General features: G+C 69.5%; 2 protein-coding genes across 3 annotated transcripts; one reads left to right on the top strand and one right to left on the bottom strand.

Moving 5' to 3' along the window:
- The first annotated feature begins 3,827 nt into the window (after nucleotides 1–3,827).
- LOC121484840 (proline-rich protein 2-like) lies at nucleotides 3,828–7,594 on the top strand. The gene is made up of 5 exons (XM_041744597.1): nucleotides 3,828–3,880; nucleotides 4,481–4,749; nucleotides 5,776–5,985; nucleotides 7,163–7,223; nucleotides 7,354–7,594. The coding sequence occupies exons 1-5, from the start codon at nucleotides 3,828–3,830 to the stop codon at nucleotides 7,592–7,594; spliced, it is 834 nt and encodes a 277-aa protein (XP_041600531.1).
- A 7,397-nt stretch (nucleotides 7,595–14,991) lies between these two features.
- Nucleotides 14,992–26,392, bottom strand: ADAM8 (ADAM metallopeptidase domain 8). 2 transcript variants are annotated; one of them, XM_041743130.1, is made up of 24 exons: nucleotides 24,524–26,392; nucleotides 23,622–23,725; nucleotides 22,989–23,065; nucleotides 22,748–22,826; nucleotides 22,581–22,657; nucleotides 22,089–22,269; nucleotides 21,700–21,762; nucleotides 21,533–21,601; nucleotides 21,265–21,434; nucleotides 20,924–21,005; nucleotides 20,622–20,773; nucleotides 20,364–20,541; nucleotides 20,144–20,233; nucleotides 19,838–20,027; nucleotides 19,667–19,748; nucleotides 19,140–19,302; nucleotides 18,641–18,718; nucleotides 17,980–18,064; nucleotides 17,697–17,805; nucleotides 17,129–17,288; nucleotides 16,639–16,704; nucleotides 16,373–16,423; nucleotides 15,561–15,638; nucleotides 14,992–15,350 (listed from the first exon to the last, which is right to left on the bottom strand). In XM_041743130.1, exons 1-24 carry the CDS (start codon nucleotides 24,564–24,566, stop codon nucleotides 15,300–15,302), a joined length of 2,478 nt encoding a protein of 825 aa, XP_041599064.1. In that variant the 5' UTR covers nucleotides 24,567–26,392; the 3' UTR covers nucleotides 14,992–15,299. The 2 variants fall into 2 exon arrangements, with proteins under 2 accessions (XP_041599064.1, XP_041599065.1); XM_041743131.1 differs by lacking the exons at nucleotides 22,581–22,657; nucleotides 22,748–22,826; nucleotides 22,989–23,065; nucleotides 23,622–23,725; nucleotides 24,524–26,392 and having other exon boundaries at nucleotides 22,089–22,536.
- Nucleotides 26,393–26,414: the final 22 nt, after the last annotated feature.

Genomic DNA, 26,414 nt, shown 5'->3' with positions numbered 1-26,414 from the left:
GGACGCGTGACAGCCCAGCGGCTGCCGGGAGCGGGAGCAGAGCGGGGCCGACCTGCCGTCCACAGGGCGCGGGTGCGCGCAGGGCCCCGCATCTCCCCGGGAGACGTCCACCCTGCGAGCCCTGCGCCCCCTCAGCAGCCGGGACCTGGAACCCCCACCCCACCCAGCTGCTCCTTCCCTGGATACTACAGGTTCGGTTTAAGGACTCGACGAGGGGTCAGGGGACAAAGCCCAAAACCGAAAGTGGACTTTGAAACGTTGGGCTCGTAGCCTGTGATAGGAGAGTAATTTATTCAATATAAAATGTTGGGAAAAAAAAGCTGCGGGGGCGCCTGGCCGGCTCTGATGGTGGAGGCTGAGACTGTTGATCTTGGGGCTGTGAGTTCGCGCCCCACGGAGGGCGGAGAGCTTACCTAAAAATACAATCAGGGGATCCCTGGGTGGCGCAGTGGTTTAGCGCCTGCCTTTGGCCCAGGGCAGGATCCTGGAGACCCGGGATCAAATCCCACGTCAGGTTCCCGGTGCATGGAGCCTGCTTCTCCCTCCTCCTGTGTCTCTGTCTCTCTCTCTTTCTATCATAAATAAATAAATCTTTAAAAAAAAATAAAAATAAAATCATAAAAAAGATTTGGATACTTCCTCGTGCTGGGTGCTAACAGCCTCGAGTGCAAATGTGGAAATGTCACCAGGTGCATCTGCGTGGTCCCTCTGCTCTCGGGATCCGCCCCCCCCCCCCCCCCCCCCCCGCAGCTTGGGCATCCCGCGGCTGAAGCAGCAGCTCACTTCCGGGCAGCGGACACCCCTGGGCCTCCTCTCTGTAACCCGAGTGGCCTTCATGACCAGCAGTCGTCCTCCGCTGTGACCAGCACAGGACAGCCGGCTGGGGCTCAGCACAGACACAGGAGCCTGTGAGATAAATAGTCTTTTTGCCAAAAACCTACATTCTAGTTTACAGAAAATGGGGGCTTTATAGTGGACGCCAGCTAGTGCTCCTCGGAGGTCACTTGTCCGAAGGGCCGGGCGCCACAGGCCTCCCCCACCTCCCTCCGTGGGGGGTCAAGCCCGGGCCAGGAGCAGCCCAGTTCCCTGCAGGTCTCGCATCTGAAACACCAGGTGGCTGCGGGGCCAGGTCATGGGTCCCAGGGGTGGAGCCTGTGTCCAGGCCGAGGGGCTGCAGGGGCACTGGCTGGGGGTGCAGGCCCAGCCTACAGGCCGAGGGCCCCGGGCGGTGAGCGGGGGGGGGGGCACCCCCAGCCGTGCCAGCAGAGCGGAGGTCACGGGCTTGCTGAACACACGCTGCCCCTGCCGGGCCGGCTTCGGGGCGCCTGGAGTGACCGGTGAGAACACGCAGCTCCTGGCCTGTGGCACGATTCTCCGCACACGTTCCAGTCCGGGGCGCCCGGGCGAGAGGGAGGACTGTCCCCGGGACCCCACCTTCGTCCAGCAGCCACGGCCCGAGGGGCAGCGTGAGGCCCCCACGCAGCGGCCCTGGCACCCCCTGCAGCCCCCAGGACCCTCCCCCCGCAACGCGCAGGTCGTGGATGACTGGGAACCCCCTCCCCAGGGAAGGCACAGTGTGGCTCATGGGCGAACCCCCCCACCCCACTGCTCGCAGGACGGCGTCCCCACACTCCGAGGGTGTCCCCGCTGTGGCTGCGGCTGACGCCAGCCTTGGGGACGGCTCTGCCCCTCCCCCTCCCGGGAGCGGCTCTCCTGGCCATACTGAGCGGTGCTGGGCCCCAGGGTGGCGCCTGCACCCGAGGTCTCCTGGGGCCGCCCGCCCCCCCCCACCGTGGCCCTGGGGGGAGGAGCCATCAAAGGAGGGCAGGGGGCGCCGGGCGCAGGGGCCGAGGGGCCGGTCTGCTGGGCGACTCGCCGACCAAGGCCCCACAGTCGCCGTGGAAGCCCCTGTCCATTTGTCTACACGGGAACCTCAGGCCCTAGGCTCCAGGGACGCGGGCCCCCACCCCGGTTGGCGGATCCCAGCCCTTCCCCGGCCGCGTGACGTGTCACCAGGCCGCTGCGCTGTCCCCGCTGCGCCGGGAGCCATGTGGGCCCCGCGTCCGTGTCCACGTGCTCCTCCCTAAGTTCCCCCGAGCCCCCCCACCCCCCACCCCCCGGCAGCTGGGAGACAGCCCCGCACAAACCCATGCGGCTTCGGTTCAAACCAGTTGTCAAAACAATCACATTTAGGTTCCAACGAAATTAGCTTTATTGACATTTCTGACCAGAACATGAACGACACTCGCGGTTACAGGATCACGAAGAATCGTCTTGACCCAGCGGCGCCCCCCTCCCGCAGCCTCTGCAGAGCCACCCCGGCCCCAGCCCCCCAGCCTGCCCCCCACCCACTTCTTGTCCCAGCAGATTCCCCAGCTCTGGGCGCTCCCTGGCCCCTGGGGGCAAAGGTCAGCGAGGGCCCAGCGCCCGTCCAGAGCCCCCGGGGCCCGCACCAAAGCCTCGTCCTGCGATCGGGACCCACCTCGCCCGGCGGCCCGGGCGGCTCCATGGCGCGAGGAGGACCTCGTTGCCCCCTTTTCCCATGCCTTACACCTCTTCAGACCAGACCCTCAAAGAAGTATATGCATAGGAAAAGGGAACAGCGAGCAGCTTCGCCGTGGGAGGGTCCGTGAGCGGGCGCAGGTCCGGGCGGCGGGTCCGGGCCGTGGGGGTCCAGGCGGCAGCGGGTCCGGGCAGCAGGTCCGGGTGACAGCAGGTCCCTGGCAGCAGGTCCGGGCCCTGGGGGGTCCAGGCAGCAGCGGGTCCGGGCAGCAGGTCCCAGGCGGCGGCGGCGGAGCGTGCGAGCTGGGAGGAGAGCCGGGCTGCTGGCCGCGAGCTGCTGGCCCCAAGCTCTGCCTCCAGCACGGCCCGTCGGGCCCCTTTATGCGAGGCAGCGACCTTGGGGCCGGGCGGGCGGAGCGGCCGCTGTCACGTGGGTCCCGCGTCCAGCCGTGCCAAGGCCCCGTCCACCCCCACGCCTGCGAGATTGGGGCACAAAGACGAGCTGTGAGCACAGCGCTGAGCGGGGCCCGGCCGGGGGGCGGCCACCCGGAGCTGGGAGCCCGCCAGCCTGGCCCGCACTTATCTGCCAACGCGCCACTGCTTGCGTCAGGGCCCGGAAAGTGCGCGTCTGTCCCTGTCCCTCCCTGCCCCGCCGGAGCCCCTGGCAGCGAGTCCCAGACCCCCCCCCAGGAACACCGCCCGGGAGTCCAGAGGGTCAGGTGGACGGCTGTTCCTGGGCCCCCGCACACCCGGGGACAGCTGCCCAAGGACCGGAGGCTCCCGTGCCGAGACCACGCGGGGGGTAGGGGGGGGCCGGACGGGCAGGTGGGGACCCGAAGACCCTCTGTTTCAGACTTGGGCCCCCGCCTGCCACCCGCAGCCAGGAAGCTCTGTGAACACAGTGCTGGACCCCCCCATGGGGACCGACTTGTCTCCCAACGTGGGCGGGCGCTGCCCGGGCACCTACTTCAGTGCGGGAACCAAGCTGCCCCGCTGACACCTCCTCGGCTGGCACCTGCCCAGACTGTGCATGCAAGCGTGTGCGTGTGCGTGAGCGTGTGTGTGTGTGTGCGTGTGCGTGTGCGTGTGTGTGCGTGTGCGTGAGCGTGTGCATGTGCGTGTGTGTGCGTGTACACACAGCAGCCCCTCGGTGCTGCCCGCCTGCAGCATGGGGTGGACGCCGCTGCGTCTAAACCTGACGGCGCCGGGGTAAGCCGCAAGAGCGCACAGCCCCTGGCCTCCCGCGGACACGCGTGGCCCCTGGACCCGCTGCACCGAGGCCTGGGCCCTGGGGTGGCCTGAGCAGCTGCAGGCCTGCGGTCGCCATGGGGCCGGTCCTCGGGCTGATGGACACAGAGGCGCGGAGCCCGGCTGGCCGGTGGGGGACACAGGCTCCCTGAGCCCGCAACGGGGAAGCAAAGGGGTGTCCCCCCCAAAAAAGGGGGTGTCACCTGTCCGCTGCTGGAGGAGGCAGGGGTGCCCCAAACCTGCTCACACTGGCTGGACGGGGAGCGGCTGCGGAGCCCGTACCCCAGCCGATACCACAGGGGTCCTGCCTGGTGCCCCGGGTCGCAGGCCCCACAGACCTGCCCCAGGGCTTCTGGGAAACACACTGTCGCCCTTGACCTTGGGCTCCTTGAGGTGGGTCATTGGGAGGATGGACAGACAGACGGTGGATGGGGCAGGCCCTGCTCCCAAGCATCGATCCCCGCGTCGCCCCTTTGTTTCCTTAAACTTGTTTTCCTGATTATCAGGAGCCCAGAAGGGTATGGAGAGGCCTGTCGGGCCGGGGCCCCAAGTGGCCGGCAGCTGGGAGTCACTGGCCCCCGCCGTCACCTCATGGGCCCCCGCAGCCCAAGGTGTCATCCGGGTGTGGGGTGGCCAGTCCCCCGCGGGGGTGGGCAGGGCCCGGACCCACCGAGAGCCCCCGGTGACCAGGGAGGTCCTGTGCCCGGGATCCTCCCTCCGCTCCTGCCAGGCCGAGGCCGCCGAGGGGCCGGGAGCTCCGTGGGGTACCCCAGCCCCGACCCCCGCAGCCCAGCCTCCCGCACACACGGCGTTTGCGGATCCAGGTCAGCCTGGCGGAGCCGTCGGGAGAGTCACCGGCAGCAGGACCCCACTGGGCTGCCCTGGCCGCCTGCCCCACTCCCAGCCGCCACCTGGTCGCCTCGCACCGAGTGACCCTCAGACCTGGGGCCCTGCCCGCACCCTCGGCCGCCGGGCAGCTCCTGCCTGCAGGGGGCCCGGGTCAGACCGCTGTGTGCATGCGGCCCCCCAGGGGGAGACAAGGGACCGGGGGAGGCCGGCCGAGGGACCGGGTCTTCGCAGACCCCACCCCCAGGGAGCCGTCCCGTCCGCCAGCCCCCGGGGTCCACCAAGGCCTGGGCTCTGCGTCTTGGGCGCTGTCCCCCGGCCAGAGCCCCCTGCGAGGGGGCTTAAAGTGTCACCCACTTAAACCCTGGGCACCCTGGACCCCAAGAGTGGCCCCCACCCCTGCACACACCCCGGACCCAGCCCTCCCTCTGCCTACAAGACAGAAAACGTCCTTGCTGGCCCTGGGAGGACGTGCTTGGCACCGGGCTGATGGGCGATAAGGGGTGTCCTTCAAGACGACTCGCTCCCTCCCTGTGCTGTTCCCGTGCGGAGGGGCTGCCCCGGCTGTCGCCTCAGCCCTGGCCCTGCAGTTAACCCTGCTGATTCTTCTCTGTGCCCCGAGGGCAGCCCACGGGTCTGCAGACCCCCAACCCGGCCTGTACCCCAGCCTGCACCCCAGCCTGCACCCAGTGTGCCCTGCACCCCAGCCTGCCTAGCCCCCCAGCACCCCAGCCTGCCCTGCACCCCAGCCTGCACCCAGTGTGCCCAGGCCCTCCAGCCTGCCTAGCCCCCCTGCACCCCAGTGTGCCCAGGCCCCCCAGCCTGCCCTATACCCCAGCCTGCACCCCAGTGTGCCCAGGCCCCCCAGCCTGCCCTGCACCCCAGCCTGCACCCCAGTGTGCCCAGGCCCCCCAGCCTGCCTAGTCCCCCTGTACCCCAGTCTGCCCAGGCCCCCCAGCCTGCCCTGCACTCCAGCGTGCACCCAGTGTGCCCAGGCACCCCAGCCTGCCTAGCCCCCCGGCACCACAGTGTGCCCAGGCCCCCCAGCCTGCCCTGTACCCCAGCCTGCACCCCAGTGTGCCCAGGCCCCCCAGCCTGCCTAGCCCCCCTGCACCCCAGTCTGCCCAGGCCCCCCAGCCTGCCCTCACCCCAACCTGCCTAGCCCCCCCTGTGCCCCAGTGTGCCCAGGCCCCCCGGCCTGCCTAGCCCCCCTGCACCCCAGCCTGCTCCACACTTTCTTGGATGCAGCTCCCCGGTGCTCCCTGCGGACGCCCTGCAGCCTGGGCCAGGCGGGGTCAGCAGCCCCTCCCTCCACAGAGGCCCAGCTCCCCGGGGCGACACTCCTGGCCTCAGTTGCCCGAGAATGGCCAAGCCCCCTGGAGCATGAAGGTAAAGGCTGCGTCTGGGTGTGGAAATCCGGCCTGCAGGAGCCCACCCAGGGGAGCGAGCTCCCCACTAAAACGAGGGCGCCCTTCCGCCGAGGGCTGGGGAGCAGCAACCGTTAATCCTTCATCTGCCTGGAGTGAGGTGGGGCCTGGGTTCCGACTTGCTCCCCAAGGTGTCTGTGGCGGGGACTCCCCGGAAACCAGGCTGGGTCTGCACCCTCGGCCCTGGGCTGGGCGGGTGCTGCTGGGACCACCTGGGCCCGGGTGCCCTGGGCAGGGGGGCGGAGTGGCCAGCCTGACCTCAGGGGAGGCTCCTGGGTCCCTGGAGCCACCTGGGGCCACCTGGGGCCACCTGGGGCCACCTGCAGCCTGTGCCCAGAGGCTCTGAAGGAGGATGGCCGGGCCCACGGGAGGGGCGGCAAAGGGTTAAGGCTGGCAGGGGGAGCCCTGCCTCGGCCTCCCTGGGCCTCCCTGCGTCAGGGTTTCAAGGCTGTGACTCCCTCTGGGGGAGATAATCCGGCTTCTTGATATTTTCTTCCACTTCTCGGGCGGCCCGAGCGCAGCAGCCGTGGGAACCCCCCTCCGCTGTCCAAGGCCACTGCGCACAGGCCCTTCCCGGGCACCCTTGGCCTTTCCGGGACCCGCACCCACGAGGAAGTGCTGACCGGGCAGCCCTGTGCGTGTGCCTCAGCACCCCTCGTGCTCCCGCCCGCCCGCCCCGGCTGGGCCCCGCACCCCGGCCTGGAGCCAGGCTGAGCCAGGTCCCCACTGCCCCGGGCTCGGGGGCTTTCACGCTGGGACGGGGCTCTGAGACGGCCACTGCCGTTCACTCGTGGTCCCTTCGTGTCCCTCGGGTCCTCGGCCAGCTCGCCCACGGAGACACGCCCTCGGCCCCCAGCCCCCCAACCGCAGGCCCCTTGGCAGCTCTGGGAGCCCCGGTCCTGGGGCCCTTTGCTGAGGGGAACTGAGGCCCCGACAGCAAGCCGAGCCCAGCATCCAGGGCCCAGGCGCCGGGGACCCTCGGGGGGAGCAAAGGAGGGTGCCCCGGGGGACTGAGTGTGCGCTCACGTGTGGGTGGGCATGCACGGGGTGGGGGTGCTCTGGGACCCTGATGGGGAGGGACAGCGAGGCCTCCGAGCCTGGGAATGCAAGTGAGCAGAGCCCCTGCCCTCTGTCCCCAGGCGCTGGAGGGGTGACCGGGCAAGTGCCCGCAGCTGGGCCCCCAGGGACACTGGGCAGCGGGTAAGGGAGGGTGGGCCAGGGCAGGGCCGGGGCGGCGGCCCTGCGAGAGGGGGGCAGGCATGGTGCGCGTCTTCAGGAGGGACCAGCTGACCCTCCACCCTCAGCCCTGCTGGTCTCTCCTGGGGCCCAGCCTGGAGGGTGGGCGCTTCCCTGGGAGCCCCGAGGGGGCTCAGCACCCGCCAGTCAGCGGCTCGACACGGCTCCACGCGGGGCAGGGCGGGCAAGCTGGCCCCGTGCCAACCAGGGCCAGGAGCCTGGGGGGCGATCCCCATGCAGGTGACGGCCACCGCGGGGACATCCAGGGTGCCGCGGCCTCTAGCCTGGCCCTGCAGCCCCTCCTCGGACCCGCGGTCCCCCGCCCGCCCCCTTGACCTCTGCCTGGACGGCAGCCGGGCCGGCCCGAGGGATGGGGGCAGGGGCAGGGGTGGGGGAGGTATCCGTTTATTTCACCGCGTGGGGGGAGGCCGAGCCCCTCTGAGAACAGGGGGAGGGCGTGGAGGGCCCGAAGGGTCTGGATGTGGGGTCTCCCCCCCGGGGACAGGGCCACCCTGAGGACGCCCATTAGCCGCCGCCTGGCCCGAGGCTGCTTCCTGGCAGGGGGGGGCCGTGGGCCGGGGCCGTGGGTCCAGGCTTCGTCCAGTTTTGAGCTTTCCTGCGCCCCCTGGTCCCTGGGGGGCTCTCAGCTCCCGGGCGCCGGGAAGAACCCTTAGTTGCCGTGGTTTCCCCGGTCACAGAACAACAGCTGTGGAAACAGCAACACGGATGGGGACGGTCCCCAAGGAGCCGGGTCCTCACGCTGGCTCCCTGCGCCCGGGCCGCGCGGCCACGCAGTCCTCGCCTCTGCTGCGTGCGCTCCGACTTATTTCAAGCTTTGACCTAAATTTCATACGTTGTTTCTGAAGTAAGTTCTGCAGAAACGGGCCTTCTCCGCAACGCGGTTCCGATCAGCAGGGCGTGTCTCCGCACCCACGCGCCCCGGGGCTCCCTTACAGACCCGGGGGCGGGGGGGGGGGGGGCCAGGTGCAGGGGGGCCGGTGCAGGGGGGCTGGTGCAGGGGGGGCCGGTGCAGGGGGGCCGGTGCAGGGGGGCCGGTGCAGGGGGTCCGGATGCAGGGGGGCCAGTGCAGGGGGGGCCGGTGCAGGGGGTCCGGGTGCAGGGGGGCCAGTGCAGGGGGGGCCAGTGCAGGGGGTCCGGGTGTAGGGGGGCCGGTGCAGGGGGGGCCGGTGCAGGGGGGCCGGTGCAGGGGACGCTGGTGCAGGGGGCGCCGCAAAGACACGTGCTGAGCTCTGAACCAGCGGCCGTGCTCCCCGCCCAGAATCCCCCCCAGCCCAGGCACTACCCCGACCCCCAGGTGACCCCGGGCCCCGGGGTGGCGCGCCCCCTGGGATGCAGGCATCCTTCCCGTTTGCTGGCATTCTGGACGCGTCTCATCAGCGACGCCGAGGACGCCGGTGCCACCCTGCTCCCTCCACCTCCAAAGCGCAGCCAGAGCCGCGGGCTCCTCAGGCGTCCGCTGCCTCGTCCGGGCCTCGTCCACTGGGGGTCGGGGTCACGAGGATCGTGACGCAAGGGTGAGCTGCTCGCTTGCCCAGCGCCCACCAGCGGCTCCCACCTTTCTCAGAGCAAAGGATCCCCAAGCCGTGACCCGCCAGCCCGCAGGCCTCGGACCCCGGGCTCTCTGCACCTGCTGCTCCAGGGCCGGGGCCACCAACCTCCTGTGTCCACCCCGCGGGACTGCCCTGGCCACCGCTCTCCACCGCCTGTCACTCCCCTCCCCGGCCCCACGCTGCCTGCGGTTCCCTCTGCCACCGGAGGGCCTGTGTCACCAAGGTGGGGATGCTGCCCCCCCGCCCCCGTCGTCCCACTCGCCAGGACCAGGACCGGGACCAGCAGGGACAGGGCCCTGCCCCTTGCTTCCCCACCACTGCCCGCGGCACCACAGGCCACCAGGAGGTGCTGCGTGTCCCAGCAGTCGGGCCGGGGCTCCCCAGCCTCCTGCACGCGCACACGCACACGTGGGGCTGGAAACGGGGGTGGGAGGGGACGACAGTCGGATCCGTTGTTTCAAAATTCATGAAAACCAACAAAACCAAAAAAACAACAAAAAAAAAACCCAAAAATTCATGAAAACCTATGCTCCTGAGGCAGCAGGCGGGCATGGGGGGGCAGGCCCTGCGGTTGGGCGTCTGCCCACGGGGACACCCCCCCCCGCAGCAGCGCTCCCAGGCCCCGGCCGAGCTGGGCACCGCGTGTCGCAGCCCCACACTCCCCGCTGGGTGTCACCCATCTCTGGGGTCCGGGTCCGGAAGGAGAGTCCACGTGGTGGGGGTTGGGCCAGCCCGGGGGCGGGAGGGGCAGTGGGATCCTTAGTTCCCCATTTTACAAATGAGGAAGCCGGTAGACCCAGGGCCACCCCAGGAGTGGGGGGTGGGGGGGAGCGGGTCTGCCCCTGCACAGAGGCCGGGGCGCTGGGCTCTCCTGGGCAGGGGGTGGGGTCACCGTGCAGGTCTGCAGCCCGTGCCGCCTTCGCCTTCCCCTTAAAAGCTTAAAAACAAGACTGTGGGGCGCCGAGCTCTGCCCCCTGCCCCCCTCCCGCCCTCTTGCAGCCCCGGGAACCTCGGGCAGCGGCTCTGGGGTCTGCTCCAGGGTCTGCACCGGTGCAGGGGCTCGTTGCGGGCCCGCGGGCAGCATCGGGCTCTGGCACTTGCCCTCCGTCCACCCACCCACAGCTGATTCGAACCGGGAGAGCAGCTGCGGGGGGCGGTGGCGGGGGTCCTTGGTCCTAACGTCCCCTCCTCCCGACGCGGCCGGTCACTCACCCGGGAGGTGGCCACTCCGTGCACCTGGGGGGCTGTGACCCGGCCCAGCCCACAGCCCCAGCAGCTCCGCTGTCGAGCCCCAGCCCACCCCCCGCTGCAGAGGCCTGAGCGCCCAGGCCAGGTGGGCTCCCCTCCCGGAACCTGCATGAGGCCCCCCAGAGGGAGTTTGTGGCCCGGTGCTGGGGTCCCACCTCCCCAGGGGAGGGTCCAGAAGCCTCTTGGGCCTGACCTTGAGGTGGCCCTAGGTGCCCCGGGAAACAGGACTGGGTGGTGGGGCCCACAGCACCCTGGTGCCCCGCTGTCATCAGCTTGTCCAGGCCCTGAGGGAACCCCAGCTCCGCAACCCGGGGCACCCCGAGATGCAGGCACACTGGGGAGGCCCCGAGGGGCTGCAGACCCACACCTCCTACCTGGAGTCCCCTGTGAGGCACCCTAGACGGCACCAAGGTCATGGGTGCTGTGGGGCCAGAGGGAGCCCCCGTTGGGGTCTCAGTTTGGAGGTGTTTGCTGGGGAAGGGCTTCTGCAGTGGCCCAGGACCCAACACAGCCTGCAGGGCTGCAGCTGCCCCCCCTCTGTCCCGCGGAGTCACCACTGAGGACCCAGAACCCAGTGCCCGGCCACCGGCCCACCAGGTCTGGGTCCAGGGCTGGCAGGACGTGCCCCTCCCACCCGGCCCCAGATGCTCAGGACTGCTCCAGGCTGTGGGGCCAGCGCTGTCCCGCCTCTACCCCAGGACGCAGCCCCGAGGGCCACCTCTACCGGTGAGCCCCGGGCAGGAGCAGGCAGGCGGGTCCCCGGCTGTACCAGCCCCTGGACATCCAGGCTCGGCCACCTCCCACCCGTCCCGCAGCCGCCAAGAGGCCGCTGTGGGCTCTGGTGACCCGGTGTCCAGGCAGATTTTGTGCCTCTTGACGCTGACGTCCCGGAACAAGCAAGTGCCACCTGTAGCCCAAACGTCCAGGGCTAGTGGGGTGTGGACCCCGGAGCAGGAGCCGGGCCCCCCACCGCCCGGCAGCTCCCCGTCCTGCAGGGGCAGGCTGTGTAGACCTCCGAGCCCCCCTCCATCCACCGCGGTGCCCAGGTGCCGCCCAGATGCCACCAGACCCGAGTCTCCACGTGCCTCCTGGCTGCGGACCAAAACCTTGGGCCCTGCTGCACCCAGCTGCAAGCCCCGACGCGGGCCTCGGTGGCTGCGGGGCCTGGACAGTCTGACTCAGGGCTGCTGAGGTGGCTTGAGGCTCTGACGCAGCTTCCTGAGCCCCACAGGGCCAGGCTCAGGCCGCAGAAGGTGGGGCGCAGGCATTGGGAGCCGGGGGGGGGGGTGCTCCCAGCAGGAGGGTGCAGCCCCCTGCAGTCCCACAGGCCAGGGGACCCCAGAGCAGCACCAGGCCGTCTTGGGGGGTCGCCTGGAGCCACTCATCGAGGGCGCGTCCCACTCTTCACGTGCCCCTTCCCTGGGGAACCTGGGGCGAGCCCAGGGGTGCACCCCAGAGCGCCTCCGCAGAACCCTCCACAGGAGGCCAGTGTAGCTGCTGCAGGATGTTGCAGCTCCGCCAACTGCCTGCGTGACGCAACACCCCCCAGAGAGGAACTGCAATGACGCCCCAGAGAGGAACCGCAATGACGCCAGCACAGCTCGGGCTGGAGGGAACAAGGCCCACGTCTTCACTTGCCGATGGGGCGGGGGAGCTGGGGGGTGGGGGGCTGGGCGCCCTCGTACCTCCCCTGAGCACCCCGGGCCGCAGCGGCCCGCCCTGAGCCTGCTGGGTGCAGGGGCCCTGGGGGCGCTGGGGGCGCTGGGCAGCGGGTCACAGGGCCCCCAGCTCTCCCAGGCGCTCCAGCCCGGCCACCTTCATGTGCAGAACCTGAGAGCACGCGGGTCCGAGGGGCGCCGGCACCCCGGGAGCGCCCCGGCACCTGCGCACAGCCTCAGCCCAGGCCGACAGCGGCATGAGCCCCACGGGTGACGGGTGACCATGCAGCGGGGTGTTCTGGGCAGCGGGAAGGGAGTCGGGGCGCAGGACGCAGAGGAAGGGGTGGTCACGGGAGGGGCGGGCGCTCCCCCTCGCCCTGTGTTCCGGGGCCCGGCTGGCGGGAGCTGCACCCCGGGCCGCGGCCGGGGCTCGGGCAGGCTCTGCTCGGCTGGGCTCATGGGTGCCGGACGCTGGACGAAAGGGGTGCGCGGCGGCCGCGGCTCGTGCTCAGCCTGCTTCCAAGAGTCAGCAGCCCACGGGGACGGCCGCCCGCGCCCCCGCCCCGCGCCCCCGCCCCGCCTCAGCACAACGTCCCCGGCGGGAAGCACAGGCCCAGACAATGCCCCGGGCCGAGAGGAGGCAACTGTACATCTGCCCCAAACCCCCGAGGGAAGTGAGTGGTGTGAGGGCCTCAGTCCCCCAGGGCGGCAGCTGGAGGGGGCGGGGGTCGGCACCTCCGCAGACGGAGCCCCCACCTCGCCCACCGTCCACAGGGGCCACACGGGCCGGCACTCCCGGGGCCTTGATCTTCCCTCCGCGAAAGCGTTCGTGGGCAACAACTCCACCAGCGGCTGGTGGGCTGCTCCCCGCGGGTCCGCTCGCACCCGGGGCCCATCACCTCCTCTCCGCGCTCAGCATGCTTCCCGTTTCCTCCAGGAACCGGCTCATCGGGATCTGGGGTCCCCGAGGGAACTGGCCTGGCTCCTCCGACCTGACCCCCGACTCCTGGGCCCACACATCCACCCTCCCTGCGGCCTCCTGGGCCCAGAACCGGGGACCCTCAGTGCAGGGGCACAGGGAGCAGGCATGTGGCATGGGAGCTGCTCTCTGGCCCTGACGGCCCCAGCATGCGCAGGTGGGGGCACCTGTGCCCGGCTGTGACCCCGGGGCTCCTGGGCTTTGGTAACTGGTGAGGAGTCCCGGGGGGGCGGGGCAGTGCAGGCCCACCAGACTCCGCTCCTTGCTTCTGGAATATTCCATAGTTGAGATGCTTTCCTGGAAGGGAAGGTGCCCCTTCTGCTCCCCGAGGGGCACCCGGGTCCCTGTACCTTGACCACCCCCTGCAGCACCCCCAGCGCCTGCTCCTTTTGCTCTAGCAGCTCCTGCACCCCCCGTGTCCGGGTGCTCCCAGGGCCCCCTGGCTGGGTCCCCACTGGAAGGTAAACAGCCAGCCTTTAACCGGAGGCTGGGGGGGGGGTTGGGTAGGGGGGGACGCAGGAGTCGTGGGCAAGGCCCCACCCTGTGCACACACAGTGGCCTGTGTCCTTCAGAGTCTGTGACTCCGAAGGGTCTTTGCACAGGAGGGTGCAGGGCGGGCCTGTGACATAGCAGACACACGAGCTCAGAGAAGAGCCTGGTGGGGCAGCCACGCGGGGGGTGGGGGGCAGGCATGGAGCCCAGAGGCACCACGCAGGCTGGGTCTGCATGCTCTGGATGGCTCCTGCACAGCCTGTGGCCGGGGCCATGGGCTCCCTCGGGAAGCGGCAGCCTGGTGGCCTCGCAGCCAGGAGTCCCCTGCCGTCCCCTGAGCGAGGACCTGCCTGCTGCAGGTGTGAACCCCAGAGCCATGGGCCTCACCCCTCGGACCCTGCCCCTCCGGGCACCTGGGTACTACCGGCGAGCGCGGAGGTGATGAGGTCTGCCCACGGCCTGTTGGCACTGGCACCGTGGGGTCCCGGGCCCTGCGAGGATCTTATTTATTTATTTATTCTTATTTATTTATTTATTCTTATTTATTTATTTATTTTTTGCCCTGCGAGGATTTTAAAGGGTGCACAGTGAGGGGCGGCCAGCTAGGGGCGGGCACCGTCCCATCACTCCTGCTGCCAACACACCTGCCTGCGTTTCTGGTCACAGCCTCAGCTGGGGGGACAAACGGGACGGGAGACAGCCCGGCCCGGCCCAGCCTGACAGCGGACTTTCGGCACAGAGTCTGCACAGCCCCGGGGCGGGCAGGTCAGGCCCGGGAAGGGCCAAGGGCTGGGGCTGCGCTGCCATCTGCAGCCCAGGGCTTCACCCCACCTCCTGTCGCTGGCAGGGAGCCACATCCCAGCATGACCAACGCAGCAGAGTCAGAGGTCGGACGCCCACAGGCCCGGGCCCCAGAGCCCCCTGGGCAGCCTGAGGAACGCAGGGGCCCTGACCCTGCTCCCCACTGCAGCCCCGATGCAGTCCTGGGTCCCGTGCACGTCATCCTGCTGTCACTTCCTCAGGGTCCCCGTCCTTGCCGCCAGGGCCGCTGCTTAGGCTCTTAGACCTGTCCCAGCGGAAGGGCCTGCTCACTGCCCTGCCTCCGTGCCCCAGAACAACTGCTGGGCCGGCGGGTGAGCGCCATGGTCAGCTCGGGCTGGACTGGCGCCCTGGCCGCGAGCAGGGAGCCCGGAGGCTGCAGGGCCAGCGGGCCAGGGAGGGGGCGCCCTGCCTCGAGGACGCTCCGGGTCTGTGTTGCAGGCGGGACGTGCTTGTGCAGGTCAACGGGCGCGAGCATCACCGCAGCGGCAGGGTTGCGAGCTCAGCGCGGCGCGAGCCTGGCATCCACCCCCCTTCACCCGGGGCAGTGCCCGCGACCCCTGGGCAGAGGGGGCCGGAGACCAGCGCGGCCGGGTGCCTCGGGGGAGGAGCGGCTGCGGGGGGCGCCCGGGCTGTGCACGGCAGGGAGGCCGCGAGCCGGGCCGCCGGGAGCGAGCGCCCTCGCCGCCGTCGCTGAGGTCCCGGGCCGGGCGGTGCTGCGGGCGGTGAGCGGGAGGCCGCGGAGGGCGCGGAGGGCGCGGAGGGCGCGGAGGGCGCCGGGCACTGCGCGCTCGGCCTGGCGGCGCCCCGCATGGGACGGGCCGGGCTGTTGGGGCCGTTGCCGGGAGACGGCGCCCGGAAGGGGCGGGACCGCCAGCCGTTCCCTCGGGCCCCGGGGCACCGCCTTCGGGCGGGGGAGGGGCCCTGCTCGAGCCGGCGGGGAGGAGCGAGTTCAGGGAGTAGCACACTCTTCCATGATTTAATAACAATGTCCCATTACTTAGAACTTGATCAATAACTTAATCAGAAAATATTTCTCAACGCAGTTTCAGCCTGGCCGCAGGTGCCCCTGGAGGGAGGGCCGGCCCGGGTAGGGGTGCGGCAGGGGCGCGGCCGGGGCCGGGTAGGGGTGCGGCAGAGACGCGGCCGGCCGCCCCAGCTCGGCCCCAGCTCTTCCGTTAGCACTTCTCCGGGCTGACCTGCCGGGGGCGGGGCGGGGGCCCAGGCCGGGCGAGGCCCCTTCAGCAGACGCAGCAGCTCCCGCTCAGGCCCATCACCTCCTCTGCACCCGGGGCTTCAGAGCAACCTTGGGAGGACCCTCGCCCTGGGAGGAGGAGAGAGCCGGTGATGCTAACATGCATGTGCTCCCAGGAGCCTAAAGCCTCTGGAAATGCGGGTCACGGCTCAGCAACAGGTGTCACCCGTGTCCCCAGCGTGGCCATGTTAAAGCTGGCGGACAGTGAGTGTCCCCCACAGGGCGGTGCTCCCGCCCCAGTCAGCCCCGGAGACCCAGCGCCCTGGGAGGGAGGCTTACCTGTGAGGCACCAGGCTTGGCAGCTCCAGCCCCGGGCTTGACGGGGGGCACCGGGGGTGGTAAGGTCGCCTTGACAACCTGGAGGACAGACCAGGACACTCAGTCACCGTCTCACGCCCCCGCGTCCCGAGCAGGCTCTGCTCCTGGCCACCCCGCAGGCTTCTCAACAAGGTGCCCCCAACACACTCCCCAGCCCGTGGCTGCGCAGGGGACAGAACTGAACCCCATTCCGGGGCCTATCCCCCGACCTACCTCACTGCCCACCCCCCAGTGTTTCCCAAGAAAAGCTCTTAAATGGCCAGAATGTGGGTCTTTGGAAGTTCAAGAGCCAAGAATTAACTACTGAACTTTGCATGTTTGTATTTCAGGCTTTGGGGGTGGTGGGGTGGAACCAGGGAAGGCCCACCCTGGGGCACTGGCCACCCCACCCCTGCCCCAGGGAAGACCCTCAGTGCGCACAGCTCCCTTGTAGCCTTGACCACCACCACTCATTGGCCAGACCCCTTTCTGCCCCGTGGTCCCCATTTGTCCTGTCAAAGTCCCTCCTAACCCTATTTTTGCAGCTTTTCAGTATGTCTAAAATGAGTTTAGGGCCTCCAAACACAGGCGGACCCTGGAGGTCACAGAGGAAGGAGTCATCTGCTGAGCATCTCTCAAAACATCTCTAGAAATCAGGTCCAAAGGGAAGCAGAGGACTTCATGGCGGAGGAGCCGCACACACAGCAGGGTCCGGCCATGAAGGGCCCCCCCGGCCATAGAGGGGCCTAGGCGCAGGGGTGGGGGGAATCTCCCAAGTGGCCGAGGCTTCTCACCTGCTTGGGCTTCAGCTCAGGAAGGGGCGCGGCAGGAGGAGCAGGCCTGGGCTGGTGGGAGGGAGGAGAGCAGTCAGGCCCCCTGGGCGCCAGGGTTTCTTTAGCAGATGTCCTCTGGACAGCACCATCGACCAGCCCAGCCGATGGGGCAGCCGCTGCCCTGGGGTCCCCGGCTCAACACATCCAGCCCCCAGCCCCTGCACTCCCCACCTCAGACCCACTGGGAACCCCCGATGGCCTGGCTGCCGGGCACCCCCGCGGCTCACCTGCTGTGGGGGCGGCCGGGTATACACAGGAACCGTGAAGGCGGGGTTGCACAAGGTGGCTGAAGGCTGCGGGGAGCAGAGGCGGGAGCTTGGGTCTCACAGGGAGCAGCGCCCCCAGCTCAGGACGCAAGGCTCCCACCCTCCCAGGGAGAATAAACTGCGGGCAATGCACCGCCCCGCCCCGCCCCACTGCCCAGCAGGGCCCAGCCCAGGTGCGATCCCCACACCCCCTCCCTCAGCCTTGTGGAGGGGGCTCAGGTGCTGGGCAGCAACAGAGGGCGTCTGGGCCTTAACACCTCCGGACTGACCCTGCAGAGGCCGAGAGCCTCCCGACCAGGTTCAAGCTCCCGTCCTGTCCCTGGCTCCTGTGAGTTCTCAGACGGTCCACCCCAAAGCCTGCTTCTGCCTCCCTGGGGCAGCCCCAAGCTGCTGGCGGGATGGCCCAGGGATGGCCCAGGGATGGCCCAGGGAGCGGGGATGCTGTGCTTACAGCGAAGGGTGGCTGCTTAGGGGTCGCCGCGGAGGCCGTGGGCCTGGCGGGCTGGCAGGGGTGGATGGTGGGGCCCGGAGCCCCACCCTTGGCCGGCACGCCTTGCCCCTCGTGGAACAGGGGGTTGGACAGCCCCTTGGCAGTCGCGGGCGCTGTGCTCCTGGGGAGAAAGCACAGCTGGTCAGTGTGTCCTGGCCTGGGTCTCTAGGCCAGGGACTCAGGGGCTCCCGTGTGTGTCCCTCAACCAGCAAGATGGGGCAAGGTCCCGAGGCAGCTCCGAGGCAGCAGCCCAGCATGCGCAGTGGAGAGCCGCTCCTGCAGAGCCCCCATCTTCCCAGGTGTTCTGGCACCGACTCGGGTGTGGACGGAGGAGCTCTGTCTGGGTCACCACCTCCGCCTGTCACCAGCGCTTGTCACCTGCGCCTCTCCCCGCCTAGTGAGAGGCAGAGGCCCCGAGGCTGCCTCTCTTCATCCTCCCGAAGCAGCAGGGCATTTCCCAACCGCGTGAGCTCGGGAAGCGCTCCTTGCACGTGATGGTATTTTGCAACCCGCAGCCCAGCCGACTCACCTCCTACAGGTGGGGATCCAGCCCTTCCGGTAGAGGAGCATGGCCACCAGGAGCGCCAGAGCCAGCAGCAGCACGAACATCAGCACGCCCACCAGGAGGTTCCTGGACCCTGTGGGGTGTGGGCGGCCAGGTGTCAGAGAGCCCCGAGTCGGGGACTGCAATCCCAAATCCTTAGTGCCCCGAGGGGCCTGGGGGCACGGGTGTCCTCCACCCTGCCCGGTGCTCTGAGGGAGGACCCCATCAGGCTGTGTAGGCATGAAGGCCCCAGGGCGGCCGGGCCCACCTGTGTGCCTGTGCGGCAGCAGCTCTGTGCAGTAGGGGGGCGCCCAGCCCGGGTGGCAGTGGCACTCGTCCTTGTGGTTGCACACCTGGGGGTGAGTGGGGGTCAGGGCCCGGCCTGCTGAGGGGCACCCCTACCCCCTGGACCTCCACACCCCATCCGCTGCACCGCCCAGGGCCCAGCAGGCCAGGCCTCAGGCCAGAGAGGGGCTCTGCTGTGGCCCCGCCGATGGAGCACAGACCCGGCTCCCCCGTGGGGCTGCCATAACCAAGGGCTACGTCAAAGGTGCTGACGGCAAGGCGAGCACGTAAGGCCCGCGGGGCACACCCCAGCCCCTGCCGTTCCGAGCTCTCGGGGCCGACTGTCCCCGCATCACCTCACGAGTTATCGGTTATCAAGAGCTGATCGCGCTAGTCCATGTTCTAGATCGTTTCAAGCCTGCGCAGCCTGTGCCCATGTGTCCACCGGCACCACTGCCCTGGGCCTCCGTGCTCACCGGGGGCGCCCAGTCCCCCCAGTTCCAGCCAGCAGGCCCGGCTGGGCTTCTCGCACGCCCCCAGGGCGCTGGCTCTGCCCCTGCCATGCCTGGGCTCGCCTCCAGCCTGGCCCACCGGTCTCCTTCAGCCCCGGGGGCGGGTGGCAGGACGTCCCCGGGCTCACGTACCCCATGGTTGTTGCACTGGGCGGAGCAGTTCCTGGATCTGTAAACTTGCAGGTGCTGGCAGAGTCCTTTCCAGCAAATCTGGGGGGCAGCAGGGGGCTCCTTAGGCAGACGTTCCAGACCCACCTCCACCGGCGGCTGAAGCCGACCATGGCCACCACCTCCAGGGTCGCCCGGTCCCCGCTCCGTCTGCTGGCCAGCCAAGCCCACCGCCGTGCCCGGGGCCAGAGGCCTGGCCTCCGCCATGCCCAGGGGCGTGGAATGCAGGGCAGAAGGGTCTTCAAGCCCCGGGAACTAAGGGCGGGGTTTCCGGAGCCCCCCACCCCCGCCCCTGCTGAGTCTCTACTGGGAACATAGAGGAATCTGTGTGCACGGCCCTTGGACCAGGGGCTCGCCCACGAGGGACCTGCGTCTAGGACCTGGAGGTCTAGCAGCCTGACCGCCTCATAGGACACGTCCAGGCCCACGTCTGGGTCACAGCCAGCCGATGCCCTGTCCTCACCCGGTCCTCGCCGCACTGGGTGCCCTCAGGCACTGGCTCATACTGAGCACCTCCCTCCAGGACGAGAGCCTGGCAGGTGCCTGTGGGGAAGCTGAGGGAGCAGGCACTCCGTTCCAGAGGCTTCTGTCCTCCCTCACAGTAAAGGACGCCACACTTGTTGACTCTGTGGAGAGAAGCATGCCATGCCACCAGCCCTGCTGGGGCTGCTGCCCCGGGGCACGCGGACCCCCCACTTTGAAGGACCCGGAAGGCTACACGAAACGGGGCCCAGAGCCCTGGGACAGGCCGTAGGGTCTGCTGAGGGGCATCCCTGCCCCCTGGACCTGGACCTACCCCAGGCCCAGCCCCAGGGACGCAACACTCCCTCCCACGAGGGCAGATGCTCAGGCCTGGGGGGCCTGGGGGCAGGTGGACCTCCTGGAGAGCCCCTGCTCCCCCCGATTCAGGGCAGCCTCTTGGGCAGCCCCACGCACAGGGACAGCCTGTGGCCCTGGACCCAGGGGAGCCAGCCACGGATGAGCACTTACCTGCTGGAGCCAGAAAGGTAACTGCCCTGGCAGCCTGGAAAGAGGCTATAGGCATAGCATGTCTCCGTGGCAACCCGGGAGCCTGTGGGGGCCAGGAGGTCAGTCCCCCAGCTTGGGACGCGCAGCCCCCTGCAGGCCTGCGGGTCCACGGCCGGAGCGCACAGGCCTCACCTGTCCCCCACAAGTCCTGGCACCTCTGGGCCAGCGAGGGGCAGACCCCGTTGTAGCAGTAGCCTCCTGGGCAGGGCGTGCCGTTCTCCTGGAAGGCGTCCTCCGGGCACGCTGGCTGCTGGCCGTCACAGTACTCCTCAAGGTCACACGCATCCTTTGGGGGGCGGCACAGCTCACCGGCAGGGGTCACCTGTGCAGGGGAGCAAAGCTCACGTGGGGAACGCAGGCCCCCACAGACCCACGCCTGCCCTGCTGTGGGCCATGTCCTCGGCCCCCCCACCCCCTGGCCGGGGCCGTGGCACTCACCCTGCACTCACGGCAGCAGGCGCCCTGCGCACACTCGGCCCCCGCAGCCAGCCGGCAGGTGGTGGCGTTGCAGCAGGGGTTCTGACAGGCCTGGGGAGTGGGGCAGGGCCCCGCAGAGGTGGGAGTGGGCTCCAGGCTGACCCGGGACCGCCTTCCAGAAGCCCCCGCGGCTGGTTACGGGGTCAGAGCACGCGGATGTGGGGGCGCCCTCGTCCTGTACCTGGGGCGGGCCGCAGTCGCACTGCTCCCCACGCTCCAGAAACCGGTTCCCACACACGGGGTCGCCCACCAGCCGGTCGGGGTCCGGGGCGTTGGCCAGGCAGGCCGTCCGCGGCTTCTCCATGAAAACCTCCAGGTCCGTGCGGCTGCAGTGGCTGAACATCTTAGGGAACTCGGTGCTGGGGGTGCAGGGTGGTGCCTGTCAGGGGGTGGTGGGGGCGCCCAGGCAGCCCGCCCTGCGCACAGCCCCCGGCCTCACCCGATGCTGGCCGCCATGACACAGCCGCCGCCCTCCCGGGGCACCGGGCAGTAGCAGCCTTGAATGTTGTCGTCGTGGTCCATGCCCAGGTTGTGGCCCATCTCGTGGGCCATGGTGGACGCCACGCCGACGGGGTTCCCTAGGCTGTGATCCTAAGGGAGAGGCCGCGGGGCCTGATGTGTCCTGACTGCCGCCCGGCCCCACCCGGGCTGGGCACTGCCCCCCAACACCTCCTAAAGCATCAGCGCGGCCTCCAGGGGAGGCAGGTGCTCTGACCCTCCTCCCCCAGACCCCCTCCGCACCTGGTTCACAGCCCCCGAATCCCGGGAGCACATGGCCGACACCTTGGCCAGTCCCACGGTGGTCCCGGTGAAGTCGACCCCCCTGAAACAGCAGTGCACCGATATGGACGCCCCGAAAACTGCCTCCCTCCCTGGCTTAGGGTCTGGGCTCTGGGCCTGGCACGGAGCAGCCAGCAGCCCCGCCCACTGCCGAGCGCCCCGCCCACTGCCGGCCATGCCCCGCCCCCCGTCCGGCGCCCCGCCCACTGCCGACCATGCCCCGCCCCGCAGCGCCCCGCCCACTGCTGAGCCAGGGATGGGGCGCCCTCCGCTCTGCGCCCAGGCACCCCCCGCCCACGTACGTGATGAGCTGTGCGTTGTCGTGCTGGTGCCGCCCCACCAGGTTCTCCACCCGCCACCGGAGGAAGTTCTCCAGGGTGGTGTCGGGGTTGGAGCTCACATGAATCTCGTCCCGATGGTTCCAGATCTGCAGGCCCACCAGGAAGACCCGGAAATCGAGCTCCTGGTAGAGCTGGGAGGGCAGGAGAGCGCGCGGTCAGGCTCAGGGAAAGCAGAGCCCCTGCCGCACCCCACCCCCGCCCCTGTCCCCCGGGGGGAAGCAGCTCCCACCTTGTCCACGTGGTTCACGACCTCCAGCACCCGGCTGCGCACAGCGGCCCTGCTCCCCAGCTTCTGGAACTGCAGGGCGGCGGACCCTCAGGGGCCGGTGTCCCATACGCCATCCCGCCCCGCTCCCGGCCTGCCCCCCCCCCTGCCCCCCACTTGCCCCCCCCTACCTCTGTGCTGTCCACCACCACATACAGCTCCACGTATTGGGTGTCTCGGGCCACTGGCCGGTTCTGGGGACACAAGAAACTGGTCAGCGGCCCCAGCCACAGTCCCCCTGGCCCGGGCCGGGTTTTCACACAGTGACCTGTGCCCGGGTCCTGTGGCGGGCACCCTGCTCAGGACTGGGGGTGCCCACAGAGGCTCCAGCAGGGGCTCAGGAGCGACCTCTGTAGCCGCCGGCGAAGCCAGGCCCATCGGCCACAGGGACCACACAGAGACGCCCAGGCCGCGGGACTGGGGACGGCAGGTAGAAGCCCCCTGAGCCGGGCACAGGGGCAGTCGGGATGCGGGGTCCCAGTGCCCAGGGGTGGGGAAGCGGGCCCCGGCCTGCCCTCACCCGGGGCCGGAAGGCTGCCGACACCCGGGGCCCCAAGGCCTTCTCCAGGCTGCTGTCGCTGACCCCGCAGGTCCCGGCCTTCAGCAGGTGCTCCGCTCGGTACAGCGCGTGCTGCCCCTCTTCACCGCCCCCCTCCAGCGGCTCGATGAGGTGCACGGTGGAGCCAGCCCGGAAGAAGCCCCTGAGGGCAGAGGGGAGCCAGGGGCTCTGAGTCAGCATGTGCGCCCGCCCGAAGGGCAGGGGGCTCCTCTGGGGGCTCCCCCAACGCTGGGAGGGTGGGGGAGCTGCACATGGCAGGGGGGGAGGGGCATCCGGCCCAGGGAGCCCGCAGCCTGGGACCTGTGACACCAGCGACCTGTGCCAGGTGCCAGCGATGGTGACGCCCGCGGCAGGAAGGTCGCCACGCCCAGCCGGGCCCTCCTCCCTCCTAACTCCCACCAGCTTCTCTAGAGCGGTGGGGACGCCAGGCCTCCCCCTGTGTGCGGCACCCACCTGAGGCCCGCACAGGTGCTGAGGCTGGCGGCGGAGTCCTGCTGGCCCTCCACGTGGCCCTGGTAGAAGCAGTGATCCTGCGGGAGGGAGGGGGTGTGAGGGGGTGTGAGGGGGCGCAGCTGGGCCCCCCTCTGCCCGCCCCCGGAGGGCTGCCCTGGGGCTCTTACCTGCCTTTGTACCTGCTCCACCACCTGGGAGCCGTTGGCAGCCCTGTAGGTCTCAGTGTAGCCCGAGCCCACCAGGTCCCTGGAAAAGAGCCACTGTGATGCTTTGGGCCCCCCTGTTCCCCCCCAGAAGCTGCCGCGGGCATGGAGGAGAGGCCGGGCCAGGGAGCCACATGACTAGGACGTGAGGATGCTGGGGGGCAGGGGTGGGACCAGCCTGGGGTGCTGCGACCCCTCCACTCACCTGTTCTTCCGCAAGTGCAGGGTGAAGGTGTGCTCTTGGACCCCAAGGACGTAGCTCACACTCTCTGGGTACAGGTCCTGAGCCAGGGCACAGAGAGGGGTCCAGCGTGAGGGGCCTGCCCCCTGAGATCTAAAAGCCCCTCATGGGACCCTGGGGGCGTTCAGCGTTGGGCTAGTATTAGGAAGCTGGGGCCAGGCAGGCTGGAGCTCTGCCTCAGTCTCCCCATCTGGGTACACAAGTAACCACGAGGAGTAGAAAGCCTTCCCCAGATGCTGAGGTCAGGACGGTGCTGTCCCTCACGCACCCACACCCACGTGGGTTTCAGGAATGCCCCAGGCCACCTGGCTTGGGGAATCCCAGCCTGAGGTGTGTCACCACCAACAGGCAGGGTGAGCCATCACCTCCGGCCCTACAGGAGGAATTTGACTAATCCAGCCAGAGAGTGAAACTGGGCCCACCCCCTCCCGAGGGCAGGGTGAGGCAGGATGCAGGGAGGGGAGGCCTGGGGGTGGAGGGAGCCCCGGCAGAGGGGCAGAGGCGCCTCACCGCTGGCTGGGGCTGGGAGCTTAGCGGCACCACAGGCTCCGAGGACCGCGGACAGAGCCCCCAGGCCAGCATCCTGGGGAGACCTACCAGGTGGGAGGGCAGGGCTCGGGGGGCTCGAGGCGCTGGCAGACGTCGGGGCCACACCACCTCGTACTGCTCCACATGGGGCAGGGGGGGCCTGGGGGCGGCCACTGCGGGAGAGAAGGGGCTCAGCGGGCCTCCTGGGTGTCCCGGGAGACCTGGCTCCCCTGCCCCGGGTGGGGCCCAGCGGGCTGCCGCGACGGCTCCTCCCCCAGGCCTCAGGCCGACCCTCCTGGGGCCCGGGTGTAGGTCTGGCCATCCTGCCCGTCCCAGCGTACCCCGTAACTGCACCCACCTGAGGAGCCCCTGGGCCTGCCTGCAGGGGGTTCCCCTGCCCGGATCCAGGGCTCCTGGGGACCCCACCACAAACAAGCCTGGGAGTGGGGGGAGGACCGGAGCTGGAGCTTCCTCCACAACAGTCACCCCGCGAGACTCAAGACTCTACTTGGTCTTAGGGTGTTAACCGTAGCGTCTCCCACCATCACCGCCCACCCCGGGAGAATGGGCCCCCTCCAGCCTGGAGCTGGGAGCCAGGGAAGCCAGCCCAGAAAGCTCCCAGCAGCAGCGGCCGCGGGACCGAGGAGGGTCCCCACGTGGCTAGACCACCCCTCTCCCTCCCTCTACTGCCTGCCCCCCAGCTTCAGGTCACTGCTCCCCAGGCTGGGGGCTCTGGGTGGAGGGGGCAGTCACCCCAAGGCTCCAGGGGAGATGAGTTGCCACCCGACCAGCACTGGAGAAATGCCCCAGGCGGCTTCTCCCCAGTTCCCCTTTGAAGTTCCGTCTGCCACCTTGGGCCCTGCCGGTGACACTCCCCACTGCGCGCCCCACCCGCTGCTGACCCAGAGCTGGGTGCCGGAGGCCAGGGGACCTGCCCGCACCCAGGACGCAGGCCCCTCGCCCACACTCACCTTGCAGACACAGTGCGAGCAGCTGGAGCCCCAGGCGGCGCATGGCCCGGGCGCACGGTGGGGATCCGGGGCCGGGACCGGGGGTAGCGTGCAGATCCGGGGCCGGGACGGGGGGCGTGCTCCGGGCTCACGGTGGGGATCCGGGGCCGGGACCGGCGGGAGCGCAGGGATCCGGGGCCAGGACGGGGGCGCGCTCCAGGCACACGGCGGGGATCCGGGGCCGGGACAGGACCTGAGCGCTGTGTGCGGGATCCAGGTTCCAGGGACGCTGTGCTGGCAGGAGGCGGCTGTGTGCTAGGGACTAGGTCGGGCCCCGCCCCGAGACGAGCCCCTGGGCCGCAGTTTATCAGCTTATCGGCCCCTCAGACGCAGGGAGGGAGGGGCGGGGCTTGGGGCCCACGGGGTGGGGCTCGCTCTCGGGGTTCCCTGCGTCCCTCCTGGGCCCCTGGGGGCTCCTGATCGGCTCCTGGCGTCCAGCATGGGGCGGGGGAGGATAGAATGAACAGAAGGGGCTGGCGGACAGACCAAGCCGGCCCCTCCTTGCAAGCCTGCGCCCTGCCCCATGCAGGTGAGGAGGCACAGGGTCGCCCTCAGGCCTGCTGGCCCAGTGGCCGCCAGGGGCTTGGGTGGGGCTGTGGGTGGTCGCAGGGGGTGTTCAGGTGCGGATGCGCCCTCACTTCCGGGGGAACAGAAAGCTGCTCACACAGCACCCTGAGCCTCTTCCTGCCCTGCGGGAAGGCAGCTGCCACGCACCCTTGCTTCTCTGGTGGGTCCCTGTCACCTGCCCCCCCCCCCCACCTCCTAAAGCTGAATCTCCACGGTGCGAGGCGCCCAAGCCGTGCTCTGGACATGCTCCCTGGGGTGACGGCACATCAGGTGTGAGCCGCACATCAGGTGTGAGTGGCACATCAGGTGTGAGCGGCACATCAGGTGTGAGCGTGTGCTGGCCAGAGGTCAGAGGTTAGCAGACCGGCATTTCCCCCAAAGCAAATGGCATAAAAAAAGGGCAGGAGGGGCTCGCAGACTTTGAGCAGCCGGAGCAAGGGTGACAGGCTAGAGGCGGTCTGGACGCATGGGCCCTCCCCGCGCTGACGCACCACTTCCCCTTTCCAACAAGGTATGGGAGCCCCCTCCTTCCCAGCAATCTTGATCTCATTTCCTTGTGTGTCGCAATTATTTAAGAAAAAGTCAAAGGCAAAGCCCTGTATCGGCAAAAGGCAAAGCCGCTGTGGATGCACCAGCGCCCCAGGCAGCTGACCAGGCCGCCACGTGCAGCTGACGCCAGCAGCCAGGTGCAGCACAGCCTCCTCCCAGGACGCAGGACCCCACACAGCCCACAGAACGCGCCTCATCCCCCCCTCCCGCCCTCCCCACCTGCAGCTCCCAGGCACCAGGCTTGCCCAGAGCCCGGGACCAGGACACAAGGTTCCTGGGCCACAGGGCAGCACAGGAGGCCCCAAGCCGAGGGCCAGGGGCTGCTCTGCTTTCAGTGCGAGGTTTGCATGTCGGGGCTCTGCGCCTTCAGCCCACAGACCACCCCCGGGCACGCTGCAGATTGGAAGAGGAAGCAGTCTGGCTTGCAGGGGGAGCTGCGGCCAGGCTGCAGGTGCCCACACCCCTGCCGTGAGGGGGGACCCAGCCTCCAAGAACCTGCTTCTCATTCCTCCTTGCCTGCCAGGACTCCCCCACACCCAAACAGGTGGTCAGAGCTGAACTGGGACAGTGACACAGGACCTCTGGCAGGTGGGCAGCATGGCGGGAGCACCAGAGCAGGTGGGGGTCCCAGCTGTGGAGCAGGATGGGGTCAGGTCCCAGCCACCACCTCGGGTGCTCCTCACGACTCAGCGGCCTGAGACAGCTCGAGGACCAGGCTGCCCCCTAGTGCTGGAGC

Source organism: Vulpes lagopus, chromosome 2, assembly GCF_018345385.1.
Source record: "Vulpes lagopus strain Blue_001 chromosome 2, ASM1834538v1, whole genome shotgun sequence".
Taxonomy (NCBI): domain Eukaryota; kingdom Metazoa; phylum Chordata; class Mammalia; order Carnivora; family Canidae; genus Vulpes; species Vulpes lagopus.
This window is presented reverse-complemented; position numbering and strand designations above follow the sequence as displayed.

Coding starts and splice junctions, on each gene's coding strand:
- LOC121484840 (XM_041744597.1), top strand. CDS start 3,828: ATGGGGCCGGTCCTCGGGCTGATGGACACAGAGGCGCGGAGCCCGGCT. Junction 3,881..4,480: donor GCGCGGAGCCCGGCTGGCCG/GTGGGGGACACA, acceptor CGCTCCTGCCAG/GCCGAGGCCGCCGAGGGGCC. Junction 7,224..7,353: donor CCAGGGACACTGGGCAGCGG/GTAAGGGAGGGT, acceptor CCTGGGGCCCAG/CCTGGAGGGTGGGCGCTTCC.
- ADAM8 (XM_041743130.1), bottom strand. CDS start 24,566: ATGCGCCGCCTGGGGCTCCAGCTGCTCGCACTGTGTCTGCAAG. Junction 21,006..21,264: donor GACAACGCACAGCTCATCAC/GTACGTGGGCGG, acceptor CTGCTGTTTCAG/GGGGGTCGACTTCACCGGGA. Junction 20,542..20,621: donor GTCATGGCGGCCAGCATCGG/GTGAGGCCGGGG, acceptor CTGCACCCCCAG/CACCGAGTTCCCTAAGATGT.